This window comes from Oenanthe melanoleuca, chromosome 18, assembly GCF_029582105.1.
Source record: "Oenanthe melanoleuca isolate GR-GAL-2019-014 chromosome 18, OMel1.0, whole genome shotgun sequence".
Taxonomy (NCBI): domain Eukaryota; kingdom Metazoa; phylum Chordata; class Aves; order Passeriformes; family Muscicapidae; genus Oenanthe; species Oenanthe melanoleuca.
Genome location: NC_079351.1, coordinates 8,131,795 through 8,154,606, shown reverse-complemented (window position 1 = coordinate 8,154,606; position 22,812 = coordinate 8,131,795). Strand labels below are relative to the sequence as shown.

The window sequence follows — 22,812 nt, the reverse complement described above, 5'->3', positions numbered from 1 at the left end:
GTGTGTGAGTGACCCGCAGAGGGGCTGTGGGAACCTTTCCAGGGAACAGCCTGGCCCTTCCTCCGGCAGTCCAGGCTCCTGCACTTCCCTGTGCCCCGAGAGCGAATGAAAAGCAGCGATGACTTTCTTCCTGTCTGTGTTTGCAATGCCCCCGGCTGATTGCATTTGCGTAATTAATTGCCCAACCTGCGTCTCGCAGGGGAGCGATCCCGAGCGTGCTCTGTCCTGGCACAGCAGGAGCAGTCAAAGCCTTTTCCCCATACCTGGGGCGATGTCTGGGGCCGTTTCTGGGGTCCGTGCTCCCTGTTCCCCCCCGCAGCAGCGAGTAAATGAGGTGTGAGCCTGCACACGGTTCGCAGCCTTGAATGAGCCCCGGACGAGTGGGTTTGGAGGGGAAAGAGGCGTTTTCACGGGTCACTAATGCACTTTGAACTGGAGCCGGGAGAGCAGCGCTGGCCCGAGCTGCTCCAGCAGCCAAGGGCTGAATCAAATCCACGGGGTGCGCCGGGCTGGAGGCGTGAAATTCCATCGCTTGCCTCGGCTGCGGCGGCTGCAGGAGCTGGGGTTTGCAGGGCCGGGAGCTGCCAGGGCCATCCCCGGGGATGAGCGGGGTGCCCTGGGGGTGACGGGTGGCCAGGGGGGAGCCTGAGCCCCGCTCTGCCCCTGCCCGGGCCGGGAGACTTGGAACAGCCCAGCCCGCACCGTGTGTGCGGCAGGGAAAGGGAAGGTGTGTGCACAGGGAGAAGAGTGTGCGGCAGGGAAAGGGAAGGTGTTCCATAGGGAAAGGTGTGTCCGGCTGGGAAAGGTGTGCTCCACAGGGAGAGGTGTGTTCCATAGGGAAAGGTGTGTGAGGCGGAGAAAGGAAAGATGTGTGCAGCAGGGAAAGGTGTGTGAGGAGGGGAAAGGTGAGTGTGACAGGGAAAGGTGTGTGTGACTGGGAAAGGAAAGGTGTGTGCAGCTGGGAAAGGTGTGTTCCACAGGGAGAGGTGTGTGTGACTGGGAAAGGAAAGGTGTGTTTCGTAGGGAAAGGTGTGTTCCACAGGGAAAGGTGTGTTCCAGAGGGAAAGGTGTGTGAGGCGGGGAAAGGAAAGGTGTGTGCGGCAGGGAAAGGTGTGTGCGGCAGGGAAAGGTGTGTGCGGCAGGGAAAGGTGTGTGAGGCGGGGAAAGGTGTGTTCCACAGGGAAAGGGAAGGTGTGCGGCAGGGAAAGGTGTGTGAGGCGGGGAAAGGAAAGGTGTGTTCCAGAGGGAAAGGGAAGGTGTGCGGCAGGGAAAGGTGTGCGCCGCACCCGGAGCTGCCCCCGGCCGCAGCACGCACGGATGCGGCGGCTCCGGGCGCGTCCCCTCCCCGGCCCTGCCTACAAAAGGATCGCGGCACCCCCGGCACCGCGCACCGCAGCCGGCCTCGGCCCTGCTCCCATGCCACAGCCCGCAGCGACGGCATGAAGAAATCCTCGTATTCAGGTGAGCCTCCCTCTCCTCTCGCCTCTGCCTTTGTGTCTGTACTGGGGAAAAAAAGGTTAAAAAAACCCAAGTTTTTACGCGCACAGTCGCTCCTGCGGAGGAGCGAGCAGCAGTTTCAGTGTGTATAAACAAGTGGAAAATGTTTAAAAAGCAAAGCGAACGCAGCGAGGCAGCGTGTTCCAGGCAGAGCCCGGCGCTGGGACACGGACCTTGCTGTCACCGGTGCCAGCCCGGGAGGAGTGACACGGGAACAGGACGGTGCCCTGGGTGTGACACTGGCTGCCCCGGGCCGCAGGCGCTTCCAAACGGGCTGTCAGGGATGGGATCCCCTAAACGGGCTGTCAGGGATGGGATCCCCCCAAACAGGGTGTAATAGATGGGATCCCCCCAAACAGGGTGTAATAGATGGGATCCCCCCAAATGATGTAAGAGATGGGATCCCCCCAAACAGGCTATCAGAGATGGGATCCCCCCAAATGATGTAATAGATGGGATCCCCCCAAATGATGTCAGAGATGGGATCCCCCAAACGGGGTGTAAGGGACGGGATCCCCCAAACGGTGTGTCAGAGACGGGACCCCCAAAGGGAGTGTCAGAGACGGGATCCCCCAAACGGGAAGTAAGAAATGGGATTCCCCAAACGGGGTGTCAGGGATGGGATCCCCCAAAACGGCATGTAATAGATGGGATCCCCCCAAATGATATAATAGATGGGATCCCCAAGACGGGGTGTCAGAGATGGGATCCCCCCAAACGGGGTGTAAGAAATGGGATCCCCCAAATGATGTAAGAGATGGGATTCCCCCAAACAGGGTGTAAGAAATGGGATCCCCCAAACGGAGTGTCAGGGATGGGATCCCCCCAAACGGGGTGTAAGGGATGCGATCCCCCAAACGGGGTGTCAGGGATGGGATCCCCTCATACCGGGGCACTCCAGTCTCCCTTCTCCCCCTCCTGGCATTGGCACACTCGCCCTGTGGAGTGAGGGCGTTGTGCCCTCTGCTCCTTCCTCCCTGGCTAACACGGAGTGTGCAGCCATGCCTGGAGCCGTTCCTCTGAGTTCCCGGTGAATTCCTGCCCCAGGAAGTGCCTGGTGCACCGCAGAGGGGACACGTCTCCTGGAGGTGCCCTGCTCACCCTGTAAAGCTCAGGTGCCTCTGGCAGCTCCTCCAGCTGCTGGACTTTGCTCTGCAGCTGATTCCTGCTCTGCTCCAGGCACCAGCCTGTGGCTCCCCGCTCTGCAAGCCAAGTTCTGCCCTGGCTTCGCCCTGGCCGCTGTGGGGACGTGGTGGCATCATTCCAGAGCCCTTCTAACACCCCGAGCCACGGGTCTGGCCACCCCTCAGGGTGCTGGTGGCAGCTGCCAGTCACTTGAGCCACATCATGGCCACAGGAGATGGGGGTTTGGCATCACTCAGAAAATTCACTCTGTGATGATGCTGCCTGTTTATGGTTAAAATTAATTAGCAGCGTTTCTCTCTTGCACATTTTTCTTCTCTCATTAGCGTTGCTAAATGGGCTGCTGGGAGGGTTTATTAGGGCTTGTGTGCCGGGAACCCCAGACAGTCTGGGTGTGGTGATTAGCGTGTTGTAATGGATTCAGCTGGGCATTAATGGCTGTGCACTGTGTGTGGGGAAACCTGTTATTTGTTGTGGCGTCCTGAGGTGGTTGGAGCAGCCCTGGAGCAGGGAGGAGCAGTGCAAGGAGAGGTCTGGGTACAGCTGGCTGCCAGCTCTGTGACCTGGTGTTGTCACTCCTTGCAGACGAGGCCAGGGGTCCTCAGGTGCTTTGCTTGTTTGGGGTGGGTTGTGCTGGAGGGGAGCTGGGGCACTGCAAAGCCCCTGATGTGTCCCAAACCATCCCACACTCGGGATTTGGTGGGTGCCCAAACCCTCCTGCACTCGGTGGTGCAGCTGAGCTGACATCTGGGCAGTTTGTTCCAAAGGGCTGTTGAAACACTGCTGTGGGATTACTGGTGCTGTTTAAACAAAAAGAGCAGAAGTGCCATGGGCAGAACACACAGCTGGGAAGCAGCAGGGCAGTTGTACTCCCTCCAAACACCTCACACCTTGCAAAGAGCACAGGCAGCTCTGCTGGGTTGCCAAGGCTTCACTTTGGGTGCTGCACCCAATAAATCTCCCTGATTTCTGGGGCACAAGTGGATGAAGGTGGAGGAATCACCCGTGGCACTGGGGAGGCCACCTTGGAGAGTGTCACCTCTGCGTGGCTGGTGTGCTCACAAAGCAGGGCACAGCAGTGGTCACTCACTCTGGGGATTTCACTGGGAATCCAGATTGCTTCTCCAAGACATGGATGTGCAGGGTGCTGCAGAGCCTCTGGGCTCTCTGCTGTCTGTCACAGGAGCTGGTGAGGTGACAAAGTGACTTCTCAGCTGCAAAAGCTGATGCTGACAGCCCCTGGCAGGTTGGAAATGCAGTGCCTGGTTGAGAAACTCCTCAAAATGATGGCAAAGGAAAAAAATCCACACTTTTGGAGGGTAGGTAGATGTTATAGCTGGCCTGATTTGTCCCTCTCTGGCATCTCTTTTGTGGACTGGGTCCCCCTGAACCCAACTGGAATATCTTGCTTGGCTTGCCAGGGCTGAGCCTCCAGCTCCATCCTCCTGCATGGGCACAGCAGTTCTCTCCTGTTATCGGGTTTTTCCCCACCCCAGGCAAGATTTACCTTCCCAAAGCACTTCACGGGTGATCCCAACCCATCTGCTGAGCACACTGCACGTAGGTGAGGTCGGGATGATGAGTTTACCTTGGGGTGCCTCACCTCTCAGTGAGACCTTTGTGCCTTAGCCACGGGCACGTGTGGCTCATCCCGGCACTGCTTTTATTCCTGGAACTCCTGGCAGCAGCAGCAGGAGGAGGGGAGAGCATGAAACAGGGATTTTACACAGCAATGACTTCTACTGAAGCCAGCTCTTACATGTGTGCCTTGGGGATGTCTGTTATTTCAGTTGCTGAAGGCAAACTTGCCCTGGAATAGTATTTTTTAAGGATTTTTTTGGTTCTCACTTTCCATTACTCAAGCTCAATTGCATCACCAAAGAAGCAATAGGCAGGATTTGTGATAAATGACAACACAATTTATAGGTATTTTCAAGGATGGGGCAAGTGGTTTTTGGCCAGGGATGGTTTTAGTTTCAGGTCTATGTGAGATGCTGGCACTCACTAAAATAAGGAGCACCAGAATTACAGTACCTCCAGAATTATTCCTAGTGGTTATGTGTCACCCACCCTTACCTGAACTGCAGACTCCTAATTTATTGCTCAGGCACTTAGGGAGAAATAACTCTTCATATATGAGCTAAAGCTATAGGAAAAATTACAGGAATAACAGCAAGAGCTGTGACTCCATCGCTGAATGAGGATTTTCCCATATTGTGACTTGTGAAATGATTCCCTATAAAACATGGGAAATAGGATATAACTCAAATTGGATTTGCTGGTGCTGTCTAGAGAACTTGTGGCTGTCTCATCCCTGGAAGTGCTCAAGCCTGGCTGGATGGAGCTCTGAGCAACCTGGTCTTGGGGAAGGTGTCCCATGGCAGGGATTGGAATGAGATAATCTTTAACAAACCATTCTGTGGTCCCATCTCAGCTGGGAAGCTTTGGGGAAGCAGCTCTGTCTGTCTGTAGGTTGGTTTGTTGGTTTGTGGTGTCCTGCCCAGCCCCACCCTGTGCTTGGAGCTGACACCCCAGGGCTCCTGCAGATGCACCTGTGGAGCTGAGCCAGTGTAAAGATTTGGGGGCTGTGCCCCACCAAAGGGCTCTGGTTGGTGCTCCAGGGCCTCCAGGCAGGGAAGAGAAGCAGGGAGCTCCTGCTGGGCTGGGCAGGAGCTGTGGTGGCACAGGGACATGTCCTCACCCAGCACAGAGGGGCTTCAGCACAGCAGCACTGCAGGGACTTGGCCCCCAAATAACCCTCAGGGGCTGACACTGGCCAAGCTCTGGGGGGGCCTCAGTCCATATCTGGCTGGAGCTGGTCTGAAACAGGCTGGAAAATTGAGAGTGGGTCTTTTTCAGTCTGATACTGCATGAGAGACCTGGTGTGATTCCCTCAAAGCCTTTTAACCACCCTGCCATAAAAGCTGCTGGGTGGGGCAGGGATGTCCTGGTGTCTGCAGAGCCCATTGTTTGCTCCTGAACCCGACCCCATCTCTGTCACTGAGCTGGCACCATCTGTGTCTGAGCTGGGGAAAAGTTCAGACTTGATTTTTTGTATTTTTTTTTCCTTCTAGTTCGCTGGCCAAACTGCAATATCAAGGAAAAAATACTGCTTGGATCCAACCAAAACATTCATTTCATTTTAGATTGTCATTTGCAACAGAAATTCAAAATAGTTTGTTTTGAAATACATTGGGGGAAAAAAAAAAAAACATTGTTTCAAACTCTCAGCTAGCTCTTACTCTCCAAACTTTCATTGCTGGGCCAGTGAGAGTGAGGGGAATGTGAAAGGGGGAAAAAAGGGTGAGGAGAGAGTTTTGGAGCCCAGAGTGGAGGGAAGGGGAAGGGTGGTGGAGTGTGATTCCCCAGGAGCCTGAGGCTGTGCAGGGGGTTCTTGGTGTGGATGTGTGGTGGTGCTGCCTGGTGTTGCTGAAACAGCAGGAAGGAAAATACCAGGACTACAGAATGAACTGGGTTTTTTTGATAATCCCAGAACAGCAGGAGGCTTCTGCACAGACAAAGGGCTGTGCATTATTTTCAGGATGCTGAGAGCTGTGCAGGTTGGCAGGGGCAGCTGCCAGGAGTGATCTGCATCATTCAGATCCATGTTAAAGCTGGTACAGACCAGACATCCACAGCTCCTCATCCTTGCTTTAAGCCTCACAACAAACAAAGTGCTGCTCCTGCATGGCAAACCCTTGCTCTTTTTTGGACAATCACAACTTGTCCATACTCATCTCTCACATTTGTGACCCAGTGAGGAGCAGCCATGGTGCCTGCTTACATCCACAACACATTTCTCTGGTGGGTTTTCATCCCCAGCTCCCTTAATTTATTTACTGTTTTTAACCACTTGATCCATCACCTCGTGCTGTTCCCTGCTCTGCCACTTCCCCATTGCTGCACACAGGTGGGACAGAGATTTTTGATTTTCCCACTGGCTGGTGCCCCAGGATTGTTGTTTGAGCTGTAACAACATTCAAAGATGCTCAGAGAGAGCAGCTACCTTTGTCCAGGGTGCTGGGGGATCCAAGGAAAAGCAGGCATGTCCTCCCCACCCCTCATCCCTGAATTCCTCAGTGACTGGGGGGTGGCAGAGGAAAAGGCACAGGGATAGGGCAGGAGGCAGCACTGCCCAGGTCTGCACTCTGCAGTTAATACCTAAAACAATGAACCATTCTTCTGATTGCTTTTAAAAAATCCTATTCTTCAGATAATTCAATTTCTAATATGCCTGTCCTGTCTTGTGGTAGCAAAGCCTGTAATTTTCTTGAGTGTTACAGACTGTTGTAGCCCCTGTTGGATGACAGCACCTTGATCCCTGGACAGACTGCTCCCAGCTGCCTGCAGGGCCTCACAGTGCCTTTCTGTGGCTCAGCAGACATGCAGAGCTGTTGATGGCACTTGGCATCAGTCCTGGCAAACCTTCCTCAAGCTCTTCCTTGCTGCAAAACCTGAGGTGGGACCGGGAGAAGTCCAATCAAAAGGCACAATTGTTTTATTTCACTCCTGTGCTGACAGAACATATTGCCATAGATGTAAATGCAGTGTGCCATCACATGTTTCTGATGGCTGGTGATGACTGATGGAGCCTTGTTGTGAAAAACCCTCCTGTGGCAGCATCCTGCAGTGCTGGGTGGCCAGGCCAGGGCTGTGATGGGTTTGGTTGGGTGTTCTGCTCTTTCCAGGCTTGGTGGTGTGTGTGGGCAGGGGCAGAGCTTTGCTCCAGGTAGGAAAAAACATCCCAACATCTGTTAGAAAACTGTTTGGAGAAGCAAGGAAATCCAGCCTGTGGAGAGAGACAAATAACAAACCACAACACGCAGACATTGGCAGAACATAATGCAGGGTCCTGTGGGGCCCAGTGGGTGATTTCTGCTTCCCCAAAACACCCATCCTCTTCCTGTGGCCACCTGGGCTGAGCAGGGAGAAGTGCTGGCGTGGGGAATAGGGAGAGGCTGCAGGGACATCCCAAAAGCAGCTCTGGCAGTGAGCAGGGTGCTTTGGGTACCTGCTAGATGAGGGGTGTCTTGGGGCTTGCTGCACCAAGGGTGACCCAAATCCAGGGAAATGCCTGTGGGAGAGAAGAGGGCTTTGCACTGCAGTGATCCGTGAGGATTTAACCTGTGGGACAGATGTGTGAGGCTCACAGAGGGCAGGGAGGTGACCTGCAGGGGACACCTGTCCCTTGGGGTGACACAGCCAGTGTGGTTAGCACCTCACCAGGGAGTTCCTCTTCCTGCCAGCTCCTGGCATCCTCAGGAAGAGCAGCTGTGGGATGGATCCCTGTGGAATCACACAGCAGTGGTGTGGAGGGAGAGGCAGCACAGCCTCTGGTGACTCAGCCTGTTCCCACGGTGGCCTCGGTGACTGGCTGGGGACAAGGACAGCCCAAGGCTCCCTCTCAAGGTTTGTGCTCCAGAGGGGACTCACAGCTGCCTGGGAAGCTGCCCCTGCTGTGCCACTGCTCAGGTGAGGCTCTCAGAGGGATTCAGGCATCTCCAGAGCATGGGGATGGCACCAGAGCCTGGGAAAGGAAAGTTTTTGTGACACTTGTGAGAACAGCTGACTGTGCTGGGCAGGAAGGGGCTGGTTGGGAAGTTCTTGCCCGAATTTCACCATTGATCACTGCACTGCACACTCTGAAGAACAATGTCAGCCATTTCCACGGCCTGAACTTCTCATTTCAGGTTCAAATCTGATGGCCAGAGCGTGTCACTGTCCCCTCCATTTCCCTCAAACACTGTGCTGCCTTCGCTGCTCCTGGGTCAAGCAGATGGAAATTAAACTGGAGGGATGATTGCAAGTTGGAACTAGCAGCAAAAGGGTTTTTTTCCTTCCCTTTGTCCATGCCAGATGAGTATTATTTACAGGAAACACTTTGTACAGCTTCGAGATTTGTTTAGAGAGGGAGTGTAGGGGAGGAGACAGCTAAAGGCAGAATGGAAATTAAAAAGGTCACAGTAATGCTCAAGAAAATCCATAATTTCCTGGAGTGGGAGTATTGCTATTCTGGGGACTGAGGGAGCAGTGGAGCTTGGGCTGAGCTGGCTCCCTTTGGGCCGAGCCCAGAGCAGCTGGGGACACACAGAGGGTCCCTGCACACGCTGTCCCCTCCCGGTCACGTCCCGGGGCGGCCGTGCCAGCGAATCCCAGAGCAGCCCCAGGGACACTCTGCTCTGTCCAGGGAATGGGGATTGCCTGCAGCTCTGTGTGATGCAGAGAATAAACAAAGGAAGCAGGATGGGATGCTCTCAGCCCTGCTGCTGGGGTGACTCAGTGGGAGCTGTCAGTGCCTGGGCACGTTCAGGGGGAGCTGCTCCACATCTTGGAGCAGGACAGGTCAGGACAAGGGGCTCAGGACAGCCCAGGGAGTGGCAGGGGGTTGTTGCAGGGGGTTGCAGGCTCTGTTTTGGCTGCAGAAGGGCAAGAGTCACCCACCCTGGCTGGTGGGAGCCCCAGCCTGCCCAGGTCTGTGATGGGGACCACCAGCACCCTAGAAAGGCTTTGCTCTCTGCATTTTCAACTTCCATCACTCTCCCAAGATGACTTTCAATTAACTTCTAAACTAAAAAGCAAAATCTAGGTGCATTTTAATCAGTAGGAATGAGGATGGGAGGTAATTCTTTGCCAGTGTGGAATTTAATTTGAAGCATTGAGGTTGATGATGTCGCCAGTCCAAGCCTAACTCTCGTCCTCTTTGCTTTGGGGAAGGTTTTCAAGCTCACTGATTTTCAGTGCTCTAGTAATAGAAGTCACATGTGCTGCAGTGTCCTTATCTGAGGTCAGTTGCTAGAAACTCTGTGAAATCCTGAAATCCAGACCTTTATCATGTGTTCTTGCAGCCCACTCTGCCACATGAGGGGCTTTTTCCCCTCTGGCGTTCTGCCTTCACGTGTTTTAGAGCATGTTTTATAAAATTGGTTGTATTGCTGAGAAATGTGGGTTTGAGTTGTGCCCAGAACCACCACACCACGGGGTTTCAAGTGCTTGTTTTTTAATTTATTGATTTCCCTTTTTTAGCAGGTAAGCTGTAACTCTCAGAGCCACTGAGTGTCTGCTGAACAGCTCAGACACAACCTGCAGGACTGCCATTTCTGCAGCTAATTACCCTCTGACATTCCTTTCCATTCAGCTCCATCTGCATCTGTGAACGCTTTCCCAAATTGCTGCTCTGACAAGTGAGATGCCCCAGTTGTGGAGCCCCACATCTGAGCAGGCTCTCGGTGCTGTGGCTTGTTGGGGATGTCATGGCTTGGGTGGTCTCCTCATCCTGCTTGGCAGCTGCAGCAAGAGGCTGTGAGTTCTTTCCCGTGGTGGGTTTTGGTCAGATAAACCTCCCAGCAGTGATGTGAAATGGTCTGACAGCTGATTCCTGCAGTCAGTGTTGGGAGCAATGAGTTAATCTGGGGAAGGATGAGCTCAGCCCTGGGGAGCCTGATCCATCTGTGGAGGTTTCAGACCTTCCTCTGCTGTGCATGGTCCTTGATGGACCAGGCAGTCATCAGCACACATCAGTGCTTTAAAATACATCTCAAGCTTTTGGACATGTGGAGGGGAGAGGGAGGAGAGTGTCTGTGGCTGCATGGTTGTTTTGTGTGTTTGGCTTTGTCTTAGAGACCATCCTGGGAAAAGCAAGAGCCCTGTGCTTGAGCCATGATGGAGAGGGAATAGTGAAAAGATGTTTCATAATGTGTGTGGATTAATGTTCAGATCTTATGAGCCTTTCATCTCCTTTGGGCCCTGAATACAAGAATGGGAATGGATATGAGACAGAAAATGTGCTGGGTGCTGATTATTGCAGGGTTTTGCATTTTATAGACAGCACCTCTTCCTTGGTGGATGATTTTTGGGCTGCTGTTGGCAGAGGTTGTAACACAGGAGAAGGATCTGGAAGATTGGTACAAGGCATAGTCACACAGCTCCTGCTGGGCCAGGAGCAAACCCTCACCTTGGTCCTGGCTAAAAATAAGCAGTACCCTCATTCCTAGTCCCATGGCAGGATTTCTGTGTCCAGAGCCCCTCCAGGTGATGGGCAGGCTGCTCCTGTCCATCAGGATTTCTGTCCAGAGCCCCTCCAGGTGATGGGCAGGCTGCTCCTGGGAGGCACACAGGGCTGAGAAGTGTTTCCCACAGGCCAGTGGGTGGGAAAGGACAAAGGACTTGCACAGGACAGCCCAGGGAGTGGCAGGGGGTTGTTGCAGGGAGGGAAGGAGGCTGGAGGCTCTGTTCTGCCTGCAGGAAAGGCTGCAGAAGGGCAAGTGTCACCCACCCTGGCTGCTGGGGGGCCCCCAGAAGCTGTGCTGGCAGAGATGCCCCCAGGTATCCACGAGCTGTGGCTTTTCTCCTCCCTCCTCACCCCTCCCTGCTCTGTGCTGCCTGGGGGCTGCTGTCCCCAGGGCTGTTTGTGCTCTCCTGCCTCCCACCTGGAGATGCCTTGTTTGAATTTCCAGGGCAGCAGGGAGGGTTTGTTTGAGCTGCTCTCTGAGCAAACACCTGCCCGTGCCACGGGGCTGTGCAGCTGGCAGGTGGCACCTTGTCCCCTCCCAGGTGGCACCTTGTCCCCTCCAGGGAGCTCAGGGATCCCAGCAGAGCCTGCTGGTGCACAGAACCTGCCTGGGGCAGGGTGTGGGGCGTCCCAGGGGGCTGAGCCCAGCCCCAGGGGCAGGAGCTGGCTCAGTGCAAGCAAACCCTTGGGCTGGGGCTGCTGGAGCCTCTCTGTGCTGGGGAGCCAGGGCACAGCAGCAGGGGTGGCACAGGGAGCAGTTCTGGTGGAAGGCATCTCCTGCCCTCATTTATCTGTTCTGACAGCCCCACTCTGCAGTCAGGTCCATCCCACGTTCACAGGCTCCTGCCTGGGGTCCCTGTCACCCTCAGCTGTTCCTGCAGCTGGTGATGACACAGCCTGGCAATTCAGCCCATGTGGGACATGGATCTTTCACAGGAACCTCCCAAACCACTGGCTTGAGCCTGCTGTGGAAATTAGGCCTTTGTGCTGGTCCTTGCCTGGTCACACTGTGTCCTGTCTGAGTTTTTCACAGAATCATAGAACATGCTTAGTTGGAAATAACCCACCAGGGTCATCGAGTCCAGCTCCTGGCCCTGCACAGACACCCCAAGATTCCCACCGTGTGAGAGCATTGTCCAAATGCTCCTTGAGCTCAGACAGGCTCTGTGCTGTGATCACCTCCCTGAGGAGGCTGTTCAGGGTGAAAAACTTCTCATATCCAACCTAAACCTCCCTGACCCAGCTCCAGCCATTTCCTTGAGTCCTGTCACTTGTCACCAGATGAAGAGATCAATATCTGCCCCTGTGATCTTAAAGACCACAGTGAGGTCTGCCCTCAGTCTCCTCTTTTTGTTTGGTTGTTGTCCTTTTCCAGAATATTTGGATTAATTTGAATTCTAATCATCTCTAACATTTCATCCTCACTTGGGATCATCATCATCTTTAATAACTTCTCTTCCCATTTCTCTTGGTTAATGGATGGTGTATCCTTAGGTAAAATCTGAGAGGTCAGAGTTTGAATTAAAAATGGCCTTGGCATAGCCCCTAAGAACACCCTGGAAGCATCCAAGCCCTGTTTTCTAAGGATTGTGGGCAAAATAAAACTATAAACCAAGTAGAGACCTCTGCTTTGGGGGCTTAACAGCCTCCTCTGCTTTTCAAATCATGTCATCATAATCTTTGCAAGATTAAGCCCTGTTTCAGCTGCAGGGTTTTTATTAATTTCACTTTCTCATGGAATAACTGATGGTGACAGATGCCCAGGAGCCCTGGAGGTCAGTGCTTTGTTTATACACAGGGGAATTAGGGAGTGGAGGGTGGCAGTTGTCACTGGAGAGGGACATGGAGCAGTGTGGCAGTGACCTTCTCTGTGCCTGTGTCACCTGGGCAGAGCCTGCAGAGGGGTTTGGGCTCCTCCAGGGGATCCACTCTGGATAAATGGGGAGCACACTGTCTCACTGGGTTTGTGTGGCCAGCCTGGGGCCCCAGCAGTGCCCTGAGCCCTGCTCCTTGTCAGTGACTGCAGATAACCAAAGTGCAGACACTGATCTTAGAGCTGAGGGAGCTAATATCCTGTATTACTGAGGAGCAAGGCCTGGGAAAAACAAGGTGGAATTTAATTTTGCCTGAGTGGAGCCATCTCAAAGCAGGTCTGAGTCAGAGCTGTCCCTGCAGCCTGTCCCCAGCAGATGGTTCTGTCTCCCCCTCTCAGTGCTGCAGAGCCCAGCTCCTGTGGCTGTGGCCACAGCTACAGGTGGGGTGAGGAGCCAAAGCCCTGGAGATCTCAGGTTGTGATCCCACCCTTCCTTCAGGCACCAAGGCAGGTGGCTGCCAGCTTTCAGCTGCTGACAAGCTGTGTGACTGCTGGGTGGCAGCAGCATCCCCCTGCAGCTGGGGGCTCAGGGCACAGCTCTGACCTGCCCAGGAGCAGCTAAGGACAGGCACTGTCACAAACCTGATGCCTCAGACATGGCAAATACATTTAATCTGTACCAGGGAATGTTCTTCTGGCTCGCAGAGAGATGCTTCAGTGGAGAGGAATAGAGGTGCCAACAGGAAGCTGGCTGAGACAACACAGAAACATTTTCTGCTCATGATCTCAGCCTCTGGAGATAAGGCTGGAATTCTGACACCCCCCAGAGCATCCTGCCTTGGCTGTGTCAGTCCTGCAGCTCTGCACAGGGGAGGGAGGCTCCTGCCAGGGCTCAGAAGGTGGAGGTGGGTTTGGGATGAAGGGATGGCAGTGCATGGATCCCCTCTGGACAGGAGGTGTTGGAGTGCCCAGGCTGCAGGAGATGCTGTTTGGGAAAGGTCAGCTCCTGTGGTGAGCTCTGACTGTGCTGTTGAGGTTATCAGAAGTGACCTGAGCCCCCAGCCAGGGAAATGGCTCTCAGGTCTGGCTGTGGGTGCCCAGGGCAGGGCTCTCATGGGGGCTCATTCTCTGTGGCACAAGGTGCTGTTCAGGAGCCCCACCCTGCTGGAATCCCCCCTTGGCAGTGCAGCAGGGTTTGGGTCACCCAGCAGGAGCAGCAGCTGCCTGTTCTGTGGCATTTGCACAGTGGAGGTTGAAGATCTGGATTGTTGGGGTGGTTCTGGGTGGGACCCAGGGCTGTGCTGACAGCTCTGCCACGTTCCAGGGACAATGCTGCCTTTCAGCACACCACAGAATGGGCTTTGTGCTCCTCCTGTGAGCCCTCTTTCTCTCCAGAACGGCTTCCTCAGAGGCTGCAGGCACTGCTCATGGCTTGGGATGGTTCTCACCTGTGCCAGGAGTGATTTCACTCTGCCTTTTGCCGGGGCTGGGCTGTCTGGTGGTGCCAGGGGCTTTGCTTTCCCCTTGCTGGCAGCTGGAGAAGCCTGTGAGAGGATGGAGTTACACTGGGACCTCTTGGTACCTGAGGAGGGGTGTGTGTAACCATGGAGGAGCATCAAGAGGTGGTTTTTAGATCTGGGCTTTACTCAAGTGAACCCATTCTTAATTTTCCTGCTGCTCTGCTCTAGAGCTGGCTGTTGGAGAGCACAGCTTGGCAGAAAGGGAGGTGCTGGGTCTAGAATGATTTTGTTCATAGAATCAAAAAATATTCTGAGGTAGGACACACACAAGGTTCATCAAGTCCAACTCCTGGCCCTGCACAGAACAGCCCCAAAATCCCACCCTGTGCCTGAGAGCTTGGTCCAAACACTTCTTGAACTCTGGCTGGGTTGAGGCCATGACCACTGCCCTGGGCAGGCTGCTCAGTGCCCCACCACCCTCTGGGTGAAAAACCTTTTCCTGATATCCAGCCTAAGCCTCCCCTGGCACAGCTTTTGCTGTTTCCTTGAGTCCTCTCACTGGTCACCAGAGATAACAGATCAGTGCCTGCCCCTTGTCCCTTACAAGGATTTTAAAGGACAACCCAATATTGGCACTTACATATTGATTCTACATCTTGTTTTTAAATGAACTTACTGTTTCTGTGCTGGGAGTCTCTGATGGGTTCTGGGGCACAGCACGGCCAAAGGCACCTGGCCCTTCATTAAATGCCTTTAAATGGTTTATAGAGAGAGTCTGGGGGGCAGAAGGGAAGCATACAAGGAATTTAAACTTGGAGTTGACTGGTCTGTCACAGACAGAGCTCTCTCTTCCGTCTCCAAGTCAGAAAGACGAGCCATGGTCCCAAAACCAGCTCCATGAGTGGCTTGAACATCTAAGTGTAGCATCTTGTCAGATCCAGATGGAATTATACTGAAGTTTGTAAAGGCACTTCTGCAAACCCCAGTGAAAGCTGATCTGCAGCATTAGGCACTCAAATATGTCCTGAGTTTGGCTGAAGTTCTCTTCCAACTTCCGTGCTGCAACCACTATTAAATATAATTGTAAGATACAAGGAAAAACACCAAAGAATGTTATTAGTTTATGAAACTGAGTTGCCTTGGCTACTTCTGAGGTGGAATTAATGGAGAAAACCCTCAGTTGTTTGAGGCCAGGGATTTATTGTAGTCTCAAACTGTAATTTCCCTTTTCTCCCGTTTAAGGACAGAGGACATTATCTCAGGAATCTATAGATAGTGTCTGAGTCATTCTTTAAAGTACAGCTAAAACGTAAAAACATTAAATAATATATCCCTGCAGCTCCTCTGACCAGGGGAAGTGTTTGACACCTCATTTCACAGGCAGGGAAGAGCATGTGGAGGAGGAAAATTACGTGCAGAGAGTCATGTTGGAGTCCTGAGCAGTTCTGACTCCTCTGCTTGCAGCTGGCTTTGCCCATGGCTGAGCTGGTCCTCCCTGCCCACCCAGCTCAGCATCTGCCCAGGGCAGGATCAGCCTCACTGGGGCAGGGAATAAGATGTGACTGGGCTTGGGGTCAGAGATGAATGTGCCTGTGTGATGTCCAAGGGAGAATCTGCCATCCTGAGGTCAGTTTTTTGTGCAGGGCTATGCAGGGAGCTGGTTGAACCCCAGCTTGCAGCCTCATCATTGTGTGAGCTCTGTGTGTGTGGTGCTGGGGCTGCTCAGGTGGAAGGGCTCTGGTAGTGTTTGCAGCCTGGAGCATATTTAGAATATATATCTGTGTGGAGAGAAAAGTGGCCATTGTCTGCTTGACCTTGATGCTCTTGCAAGGTTGCCTGTTATGAATAGAGGGGCCAGACATTTTGAGGATCTTGACCTTGAATATTCACCTGAGTTTCTGTCTAGGAAGGGGCCCTGGGCTGCCCCTCTGCCTGGTGCTGTTCCTTCACCCAGATGTTACCTGGCTGCATCTCTCTCAGGGCAGGAGGGAAGAGGACACTTTGTCCAAGTCTGGGACTTGCTCCTAAGGGGAATCCCTGGATTTTCCCTGCAGCCCCTGCAGAGTCAGGCACTGCTCTCAGACCCACAGGCTGCCCTGCTCCTCCTGCAGCTCTGCTGGGGAGGTGCTCACGGGGCTGGGTGTCCCAAGGTCTGCTCTGGGTGTCCTGTTTGCCCCAGGTCCTGTCACCCCCTGGGTCACCCAGGCTGAGGAGAGCCCTTAACCCCTGTCCTTTGTCATCTGCTGCCCTTTGGCTGCTGCCTCTTTGCTCTGGGCTTTTCTCCTTTGTGCATCCCCACCCCTCTCTGGGAAAAATCAACATTTGCCTTGCAGAGCCTGGCCAACAGAAGGGGTCTGTGTTCCATCCCGATGGCAGCCCCAGGCTTGCAGGGCTCCCATGATAAATCCAGTGGTGTTTGTTGCCAGGGGGACCCTCTGAAACACAAATTTGGGAGTTGTGTGTGTGTGTGGAACGAGCAGGGAAGCTGTGAGCGGTCACTGAGCAAATGCTGGGGCTGAGAAAAAAAATGCGATTGCATTGAAATCAGAAAATGGCAAGAAATTGATTTAAAATCTAAGTAAGGATTACATTCTAATTTTATTTTGGTTTTTTTTTTTTTCTTTTGTGTGCTAGAACTGCACATGGTGCTGAGCAGAGAGGCAGATGCTGGCTGGGAAGTTTCAGCAGGACCTCTGTGTGCTCACAGCCAGAGCATGGCAGGCCTGTGGGAGTGGGGAGCAGAGCCTGGGGTGGCTCAGGAGTATTTGATCCATATGGAAATACCACACTGGAGTTTTAAAATTCCTTTCCTCTCCTTCAGTTCTGCCCGTGGTTTTTTCCAGCTAACCCATGGCCATTGCCAGATGAACCTGAGGGGGTGAGGAGCACTCCTGAGGCTGGAAGCTGTAAATATTGGGGGGCTGGGGAGGTGAAGGATGAGCAGGGATTATTTGTTTTTCCTCTGTTTCCATAGTGCTCTGAGTGCTGAGCCTTATCCCTTGTCCTCCCAGGCTCCTGGGGACTCCTGTGTTATTCATGTTAATTAACTAACACATTTCTAGCTTGCTGGAGCTCTAGTGGCAGCTGGTTAATGTAGAGTTGGATTATTAATGTAAGAGTTATTTCCTTCTTTGAGCAAGGCTGCAGCTTGGGTGGGTTCAGATGCCTTCCACCTCTGCTGGGATGCTGCAGGTTCTGCACCAGATCCAAGCTGCTCTTGCCATGACTTTACAAGCTCAAAACCCCCTCAATTAGTGAAAGTGCCACAAGACACCTGTTCATTGAATTCCAGTTCTTGAGTCCTGCTTCTCTCTCTTGGATTTGGGCACATAAGGACTGTGAGCAAGTGAGGAGTGTGGTGAGGACAGGGAAAATTCAGAGGAACAAGACCTCTGGAAATCTGGTCAGCATCAGCAGTGAACTTGGAGGGATTTTAGAGCTGACAGTGGTTACCAGGCCCAGCCCAACCAGCAGAACTTCACAGGAGCAGTTTTCCATCCCCACATAAACCCTTTTCCCTTGCCTCCTGCTGCTAAGTAAAAGAATTTTTGCAGTCCCTTCCAGTGTGTGGGGACACTGGGGGTGTGAATGTGCATCTGCACAAGTCATCTGCTCTGGTGACGTGGCCCCTTCACTGCCCAGCCGGGCTCCTGGAGCTCTCCAGCCACAAGGATCACAGATGATGACTAACACACTTTTTTTTCATGTGAAAAACTGCTTGTGCTAATTTTTTTTAGTGCTTTCTTGGTTGTCCAGTGTGTCTCTGAATGAGTATCAGCTGTGAGGAATTTGTGGTCAGTAAGATCACGAGGGGTGGTGAAATGATCCTGTTGTTTCTGTGAAGTGAATATCTGAGGACTGAGCTTACTCACCTCAGAATAAGCTCAAAGGGAGAGTCTCTGTATTGTTTAAAGGCAATTTAGTTCTTGAATAACTTGCCAAAGCACTTGAGATCACTCCAATGTTTTAGTCTCGACACTGAGATTGAACATCTCCAAAAAGCCAAGACTTAGCTCAAGCACAAGTTTGAATCCACGTTGAGCAAACAGAAGTGTGTGCTGTGGGGTTTGTGGCTCAGCCAAGGCAATTTTCTGGCCTTAAGCTTTATGGATGCAGCAATTGATTTCTTGAGAATTGCTGCAGTTTAATTTGAGTTAACAATTTGAATCAAAGCCTGCATTTGAGCCTGGGTTAAAGTGCTGTGTCCCCTGTCATCCTTTATCACCATGTGCAGGACTGGCCCTTCTCCCTGGCACAGCCTGTGCTTGTGCAGAGCACTGCTGGCCTTGGGGAAGCTTTTCTAACTCTGCAAAAATTGAGGCTTGGGTCTTGCTGCCTCTTATCACTAGCACAAGCTCTTGGAACATTTGTTTGGTGTTAGAATGCTTTTGGCACCTGCTAAAGTGGAGTGTTGTGGTAGGAATAGATGCATCTTGCTAATGCCAGTTTTCCTGTGGTTTCCTTGAGGGTAATCTGAGCTCCAGCCTCAGGCTGGGTTCTGAGTGTGAGCTCATGGCTCCACGTGCTGATGAGCAGTGTTGTTGGCTCCAGCTGCCATGGGAGGGAACCTGGTGGTGTTTTAGGCTGTTTCTGCTCAGCCTTTGGGCTGGACACAGCTTGTTGGTGCATCTAGGCTGTGTGAGAAGGTAGAGGAGCACTGCTGAGTCTGCAATCAGTGCCCCTTGGCCACAGCATCCCTCCATCCCCCCAGAATCCCTCCATCCCCCCCCAGAATCCCTCCACCCCACGAGAATCCCTCCATCCCCCCAGAATCCCTCCATCCCCCCCCAGAATCCCTCCATCCCCCCAGAATCTCTCCATCACACCATCCCCCCAGAATCCCTCCATCCCTCCAGAATCCCTCCATCCCACCAGAATCCCTCCATCCCACCAGAATCCCTCCATACCCCCAGAATCTCTCCCTCCATCCCACCAGAATCCCTCCCTCCATCCCCCCCAGAATCCCTCCATCCCCCCCAGAATCCCTCCATCCCACCAGAATCCCTCCATCCCACCAGAATCCCTCCCTCCATCCCCCCCAGAATCCCTCCATCCCCCCCAGAATCCCTCCATCCCACCAGAATCCCTCCCTCCATCCCCCCAGGATCCCTCCATCCCACCAGGATCCCTCCATCCTACCAGCATCCCTCCATCCCTCCAGAATCCCTCCATCCCCCCAGAATCTCTCCATCACACCAGCATCCCTCCATCCCCCCCAGAATCCCTCCATCTCACCAGAATCCCTCCATCCCCCCAGAATCTCTCCATCACACCAGCATCCCTCCATTCCTCCAGAATCCCTCCCTCCATCCCAGTAACAACCCTCCACCCCACCACATCTCTCCATCCTGGTGGAAGCTCAGTTTGCTGCCAGAGATATTTGATCCAGAATGAAACCATGCACCAGGGTTGAAGTTTTTTATTTTTCTAGCTGTGCTCAGCTTCTTTGTAAAGGAGTTTCTGTTACACAGAATCTGGAAGAGTGTATTTTATTCTTCAGTGCATGTTTCTGATTAGTACTGGAAATGAACATGAATTTTTTCCCTTTTTTTTTTTTTAACTGTATTCCTTTTGAGGTTAATGTTGCAAGTGGATTTCAAGCTAATGGAAGAGAAGCTGTAATTGTGTGTTTCACTGGAGCAATAGGGATTCTTTTTATTTTCTCCTCTGCACACAGATGTCCCTCCCTGGCAGTCTGTGGCTCCCCTGTGTCCCCAGCTGTCTGCAGTGACACCTCCCTCCAAAGGTGATGTCCTGTGTCAGCATTGCAGCTCAGCCTGCAGCAGCTGGAGCACTGGAGGAGCTGAGGAGGCAGAGATTGTGCAGTGTGGGTTTTCCTCCTGCTAACAGCTCCAGGCCTTGCTGCTGCTGAGGTCTCCAGTCACTCTTTTTTATCCCTGGAGCTCTTAGAGCCTGGGGGAAGCAGGGTGAAATGCAGCTGTAATTCACCTGCCCGCCCTTGGATGTACCTGTGACACAACACAACCAGAGAGATTTCACACCCTGAGCTGTCCTAAGAGTGTTGAGATGGATTTGCACAGCGAGCAAAGAGTGGAAGCCCTGTCCCAGCAGTCTGCACTGTACTGATCATGTACATCATGTAGCAGCATGCATGGCTTACTGTGAGGAGAACACCAACCTCAGTGGGCTCTCTTCACTGTTGTAAGTGTCCAGAATGTTTGCAGTGTATAATCCAAGAGCTCTGGTGTGTTTTGGAGAACATGTGCATCACCTTCTTTGGAGATGAACACCTCTGGCAATTCCCTGGTTAGCTCTAGGTTCAGATTCAGACAACTCAGCTGGAAAAGTCCCACTGGACATTTCTCCAGAGAAGCTGGAGCCCCCCTGTGCTGCCCTGTCCTTTCTGCATCCCCTGCAGCAGGGTGAGCACCCCAAGGCTGCTCCTGTTTCAGTATTGGGGTGCTTTACATCCATTGTGTTCCATCAGCAGCTGCAAGGAGCATGAAACAGCAGAAACCTGGGTCCAATATCAGCTGGAGGGAGCAATTTAAAAGTGAGCCTGGCACTGACATGGTCACAGGGGTGAATCCAGGCTTTGTCAGTTGTGAAGGAGACCCCAGAGCAGCCTGGAGGTTTTGGGAGCTGGGGCTGCTCTGTTGGGCCCCATGGCCCCAGCCCGTGGGTCTGGAGGGAATTAGTCATTGATTATAAAATGTGAAAAAGAGCAAATATAAATTGCTCAGTGGGTGAGCCAAGGTGAGGCTGAGCTGGGCTTTGTCCTGCAGAGGAATGAGCCACTCTTGGACTCACTGGTTTTAATTGTTGGATTCTTCTGTTCTGAATTCCTGCTGGTGGGAGCAAGGGGGAGAATTCCCAATTTCAGCTAAATAAAGCACATTGCACTGTGGTTCTTAGTCCAGTGCATTTCCAGCGTGACTGGAGGGTGTTTGAGAGGGAAGGCTCACAGACACTGTGTCTGCAGTGGAAATGTTTGATTTTCATGTCACAGCTCCAACCTGGGGCTCAAACTGCTGCTCCCACGCTATAAATAGAGGTAACCCCAGAAGAAGCTCAGCAGCTGATGCTCTCTGGTCCTGCTGCCTTCCTGGCAGTGTGTTCACAGCATATTTTTAGCTGTAACTTTCTCATTATTTACTTTATATTTTGCCAGATCTTCTCTCCTTGTCTTGCCAGGCTGCCAGCTTTCCCTGCTGTTTATCTGCTTTCCAGGACTGTGTCTGGATCCTCCCTGTGTGCAGGGGCAGTGGGGCATCCCAGATAGCAAGCTTGGCTCAGACTCTGCAGCTCTCCCTCCTCTTTCTAGATTTTCTGTTAAGGTATTGGGCTGCCTGGATGAATTTTGTGTTTGCTCCTCATTTTCCCTTTGTGTGAGAGGGGATGAACAGCATTATTTTGTATTATTAATGTTGTTAGCAGGCAGTGAAGCAACAGCTGTCAGAAAACCTTCCTCCTAATGCTGCCTCCAACACAGAGCAAATCAACTCAGCTTTGCAAAAAGGGTGTGAGGGGTAATTCCAGCTCCCCAGAGAAAACACAAACAAATCCTCAGGAAGGTTTGCATTACAGCCACAGGCTCAGCCAGCCACGGGTGCTCACGGCTGTGCTGGATGCTCCAAGCCCTGTGTGTGTTTATCCACTGCAGAAGTTGCTGAAGGAATAGAGCTGAAGGAATAAAGCTGAAGGGAATAGAGCTGAAGGGAGTAAAGCTGAAGGGAATAGAGCTGAAGGAATAGAACTGAAGGAGTAAAGCTGAAGGAATAGAGCTGAAGGGAGTAAAGCTGAAGGAGTAAAGCTGAAGGGAGTAAAGCTGAAGGAGTAAAGCTGAAGGGAATAGAGCTGAAGGGAATAGAGCTGAAGGAATAAAGCTGAAGGAATAAAGCTGAAGGAATAGAGCTGAAGGAATAGAGCTGAAGGAGTAAAGCTAAAGGAATAAAGCTGAAGGAATAAAGCTGAAGGAATAAAGCTGAAGGAATAAAGCTGATTTCCCCGATGTGAGCCTGTCCAAGCCTGTAAGCTCCTTGCTCAGCTTCCTCCTGCCCCTGAATGGAGGCTTTGAACATGAAAGGCTGTTTCAACCAGCCCAGATCTGCATTCCTCAGCCTGCCACCCATCAGGGGTGGTTTTCTCTGCTTTTTTGAGCAATTCCCAAAGCTGGGTTTCAACACTGCACCTTGCCTGCACACAGGGAGCTCGGGGGTGGTGTCTCTCTGGGATGTGACTGCTCTTGCAGCCTGGCTCAAGAAGGGCTGTTTAAAAATCTGCTCAGCAGAGGAAATGTGGCTTTTCATCCTTGCTAGCATCCAAAGAAGCAGTAGGCTTTTAGAGAGAAGAAAATAATTAAAGAAAAGATTCAGAGACTGGGTTTAATAGCAAAAATATGTTTAAAATTGAAAATGCCAGGGATGGCAAGTGGGGCTGGGTGATGGGTGTGCACCAGGCTGCCTGTGCAGTGCAGGTGAAGCTCTGGAGCACAGGCTGGCTCTTCCTGGCTATGGGGGGACACTCCTGCCCCTGTTTTGGGCTCTTTGGGGGCAGGCTCAGGGTGGTGCTGCCCATGGCTTCTCCCTGTGCCACCCTTTGCCAGGACCAGCCCTGTGGTTCAACCACATCACGTTGTAGGCACAGAGGCTTTTTATGTTAGAAAAGGAAAGGGAGAGAGCAAACACACACATATAAAATAGATATAAATATATATACACAAGCACACGGTTCTGAGCATGAAATGCTTTTTCCATGTCCAGCTGCCAGGCAGCTCTTTTCCCTTCCCTCCCTCTATTCCAGGCCTTACTGTCATGAAAGTTTTCCTGCCTTTTTTTTCTTTATATATCTTTATATATCTATATATATATCTTTATATATCTTATATATCTTTATATATCTTTATATATATTTATATATCTTTATATATC

General features: G+C 52.3%; 1 protein-coding gene across 2 annotated transcripts in view; it reads left to right on the top strand.

Moving 5' to 3' along the window:
- The first annotated feature begins 424 nt into the window (after positions 1–424).
- SEPTIN9 (septin 9) overlaps positions 425–22,812 on the top strand; it is a 134,406-nt gene continuing 112,018 nt past the window's right edge. The window contains exon 1 of one of the 2 annotated variants that reach the window (XM_056506020.1): positions 425–1,461. In XM_056506020.1, the coding sequence (XP_056361995.1) occupies positions 1,440–1,461 (22 nt within the window). In that variant the 5' untranslated portion in view covers positions 425–1,439. The remainder of the gene's footprint in view (positions 1,462–22,812) is intronic. The other variant, XM_056506026.1, reaches the window with a different exon arrangement.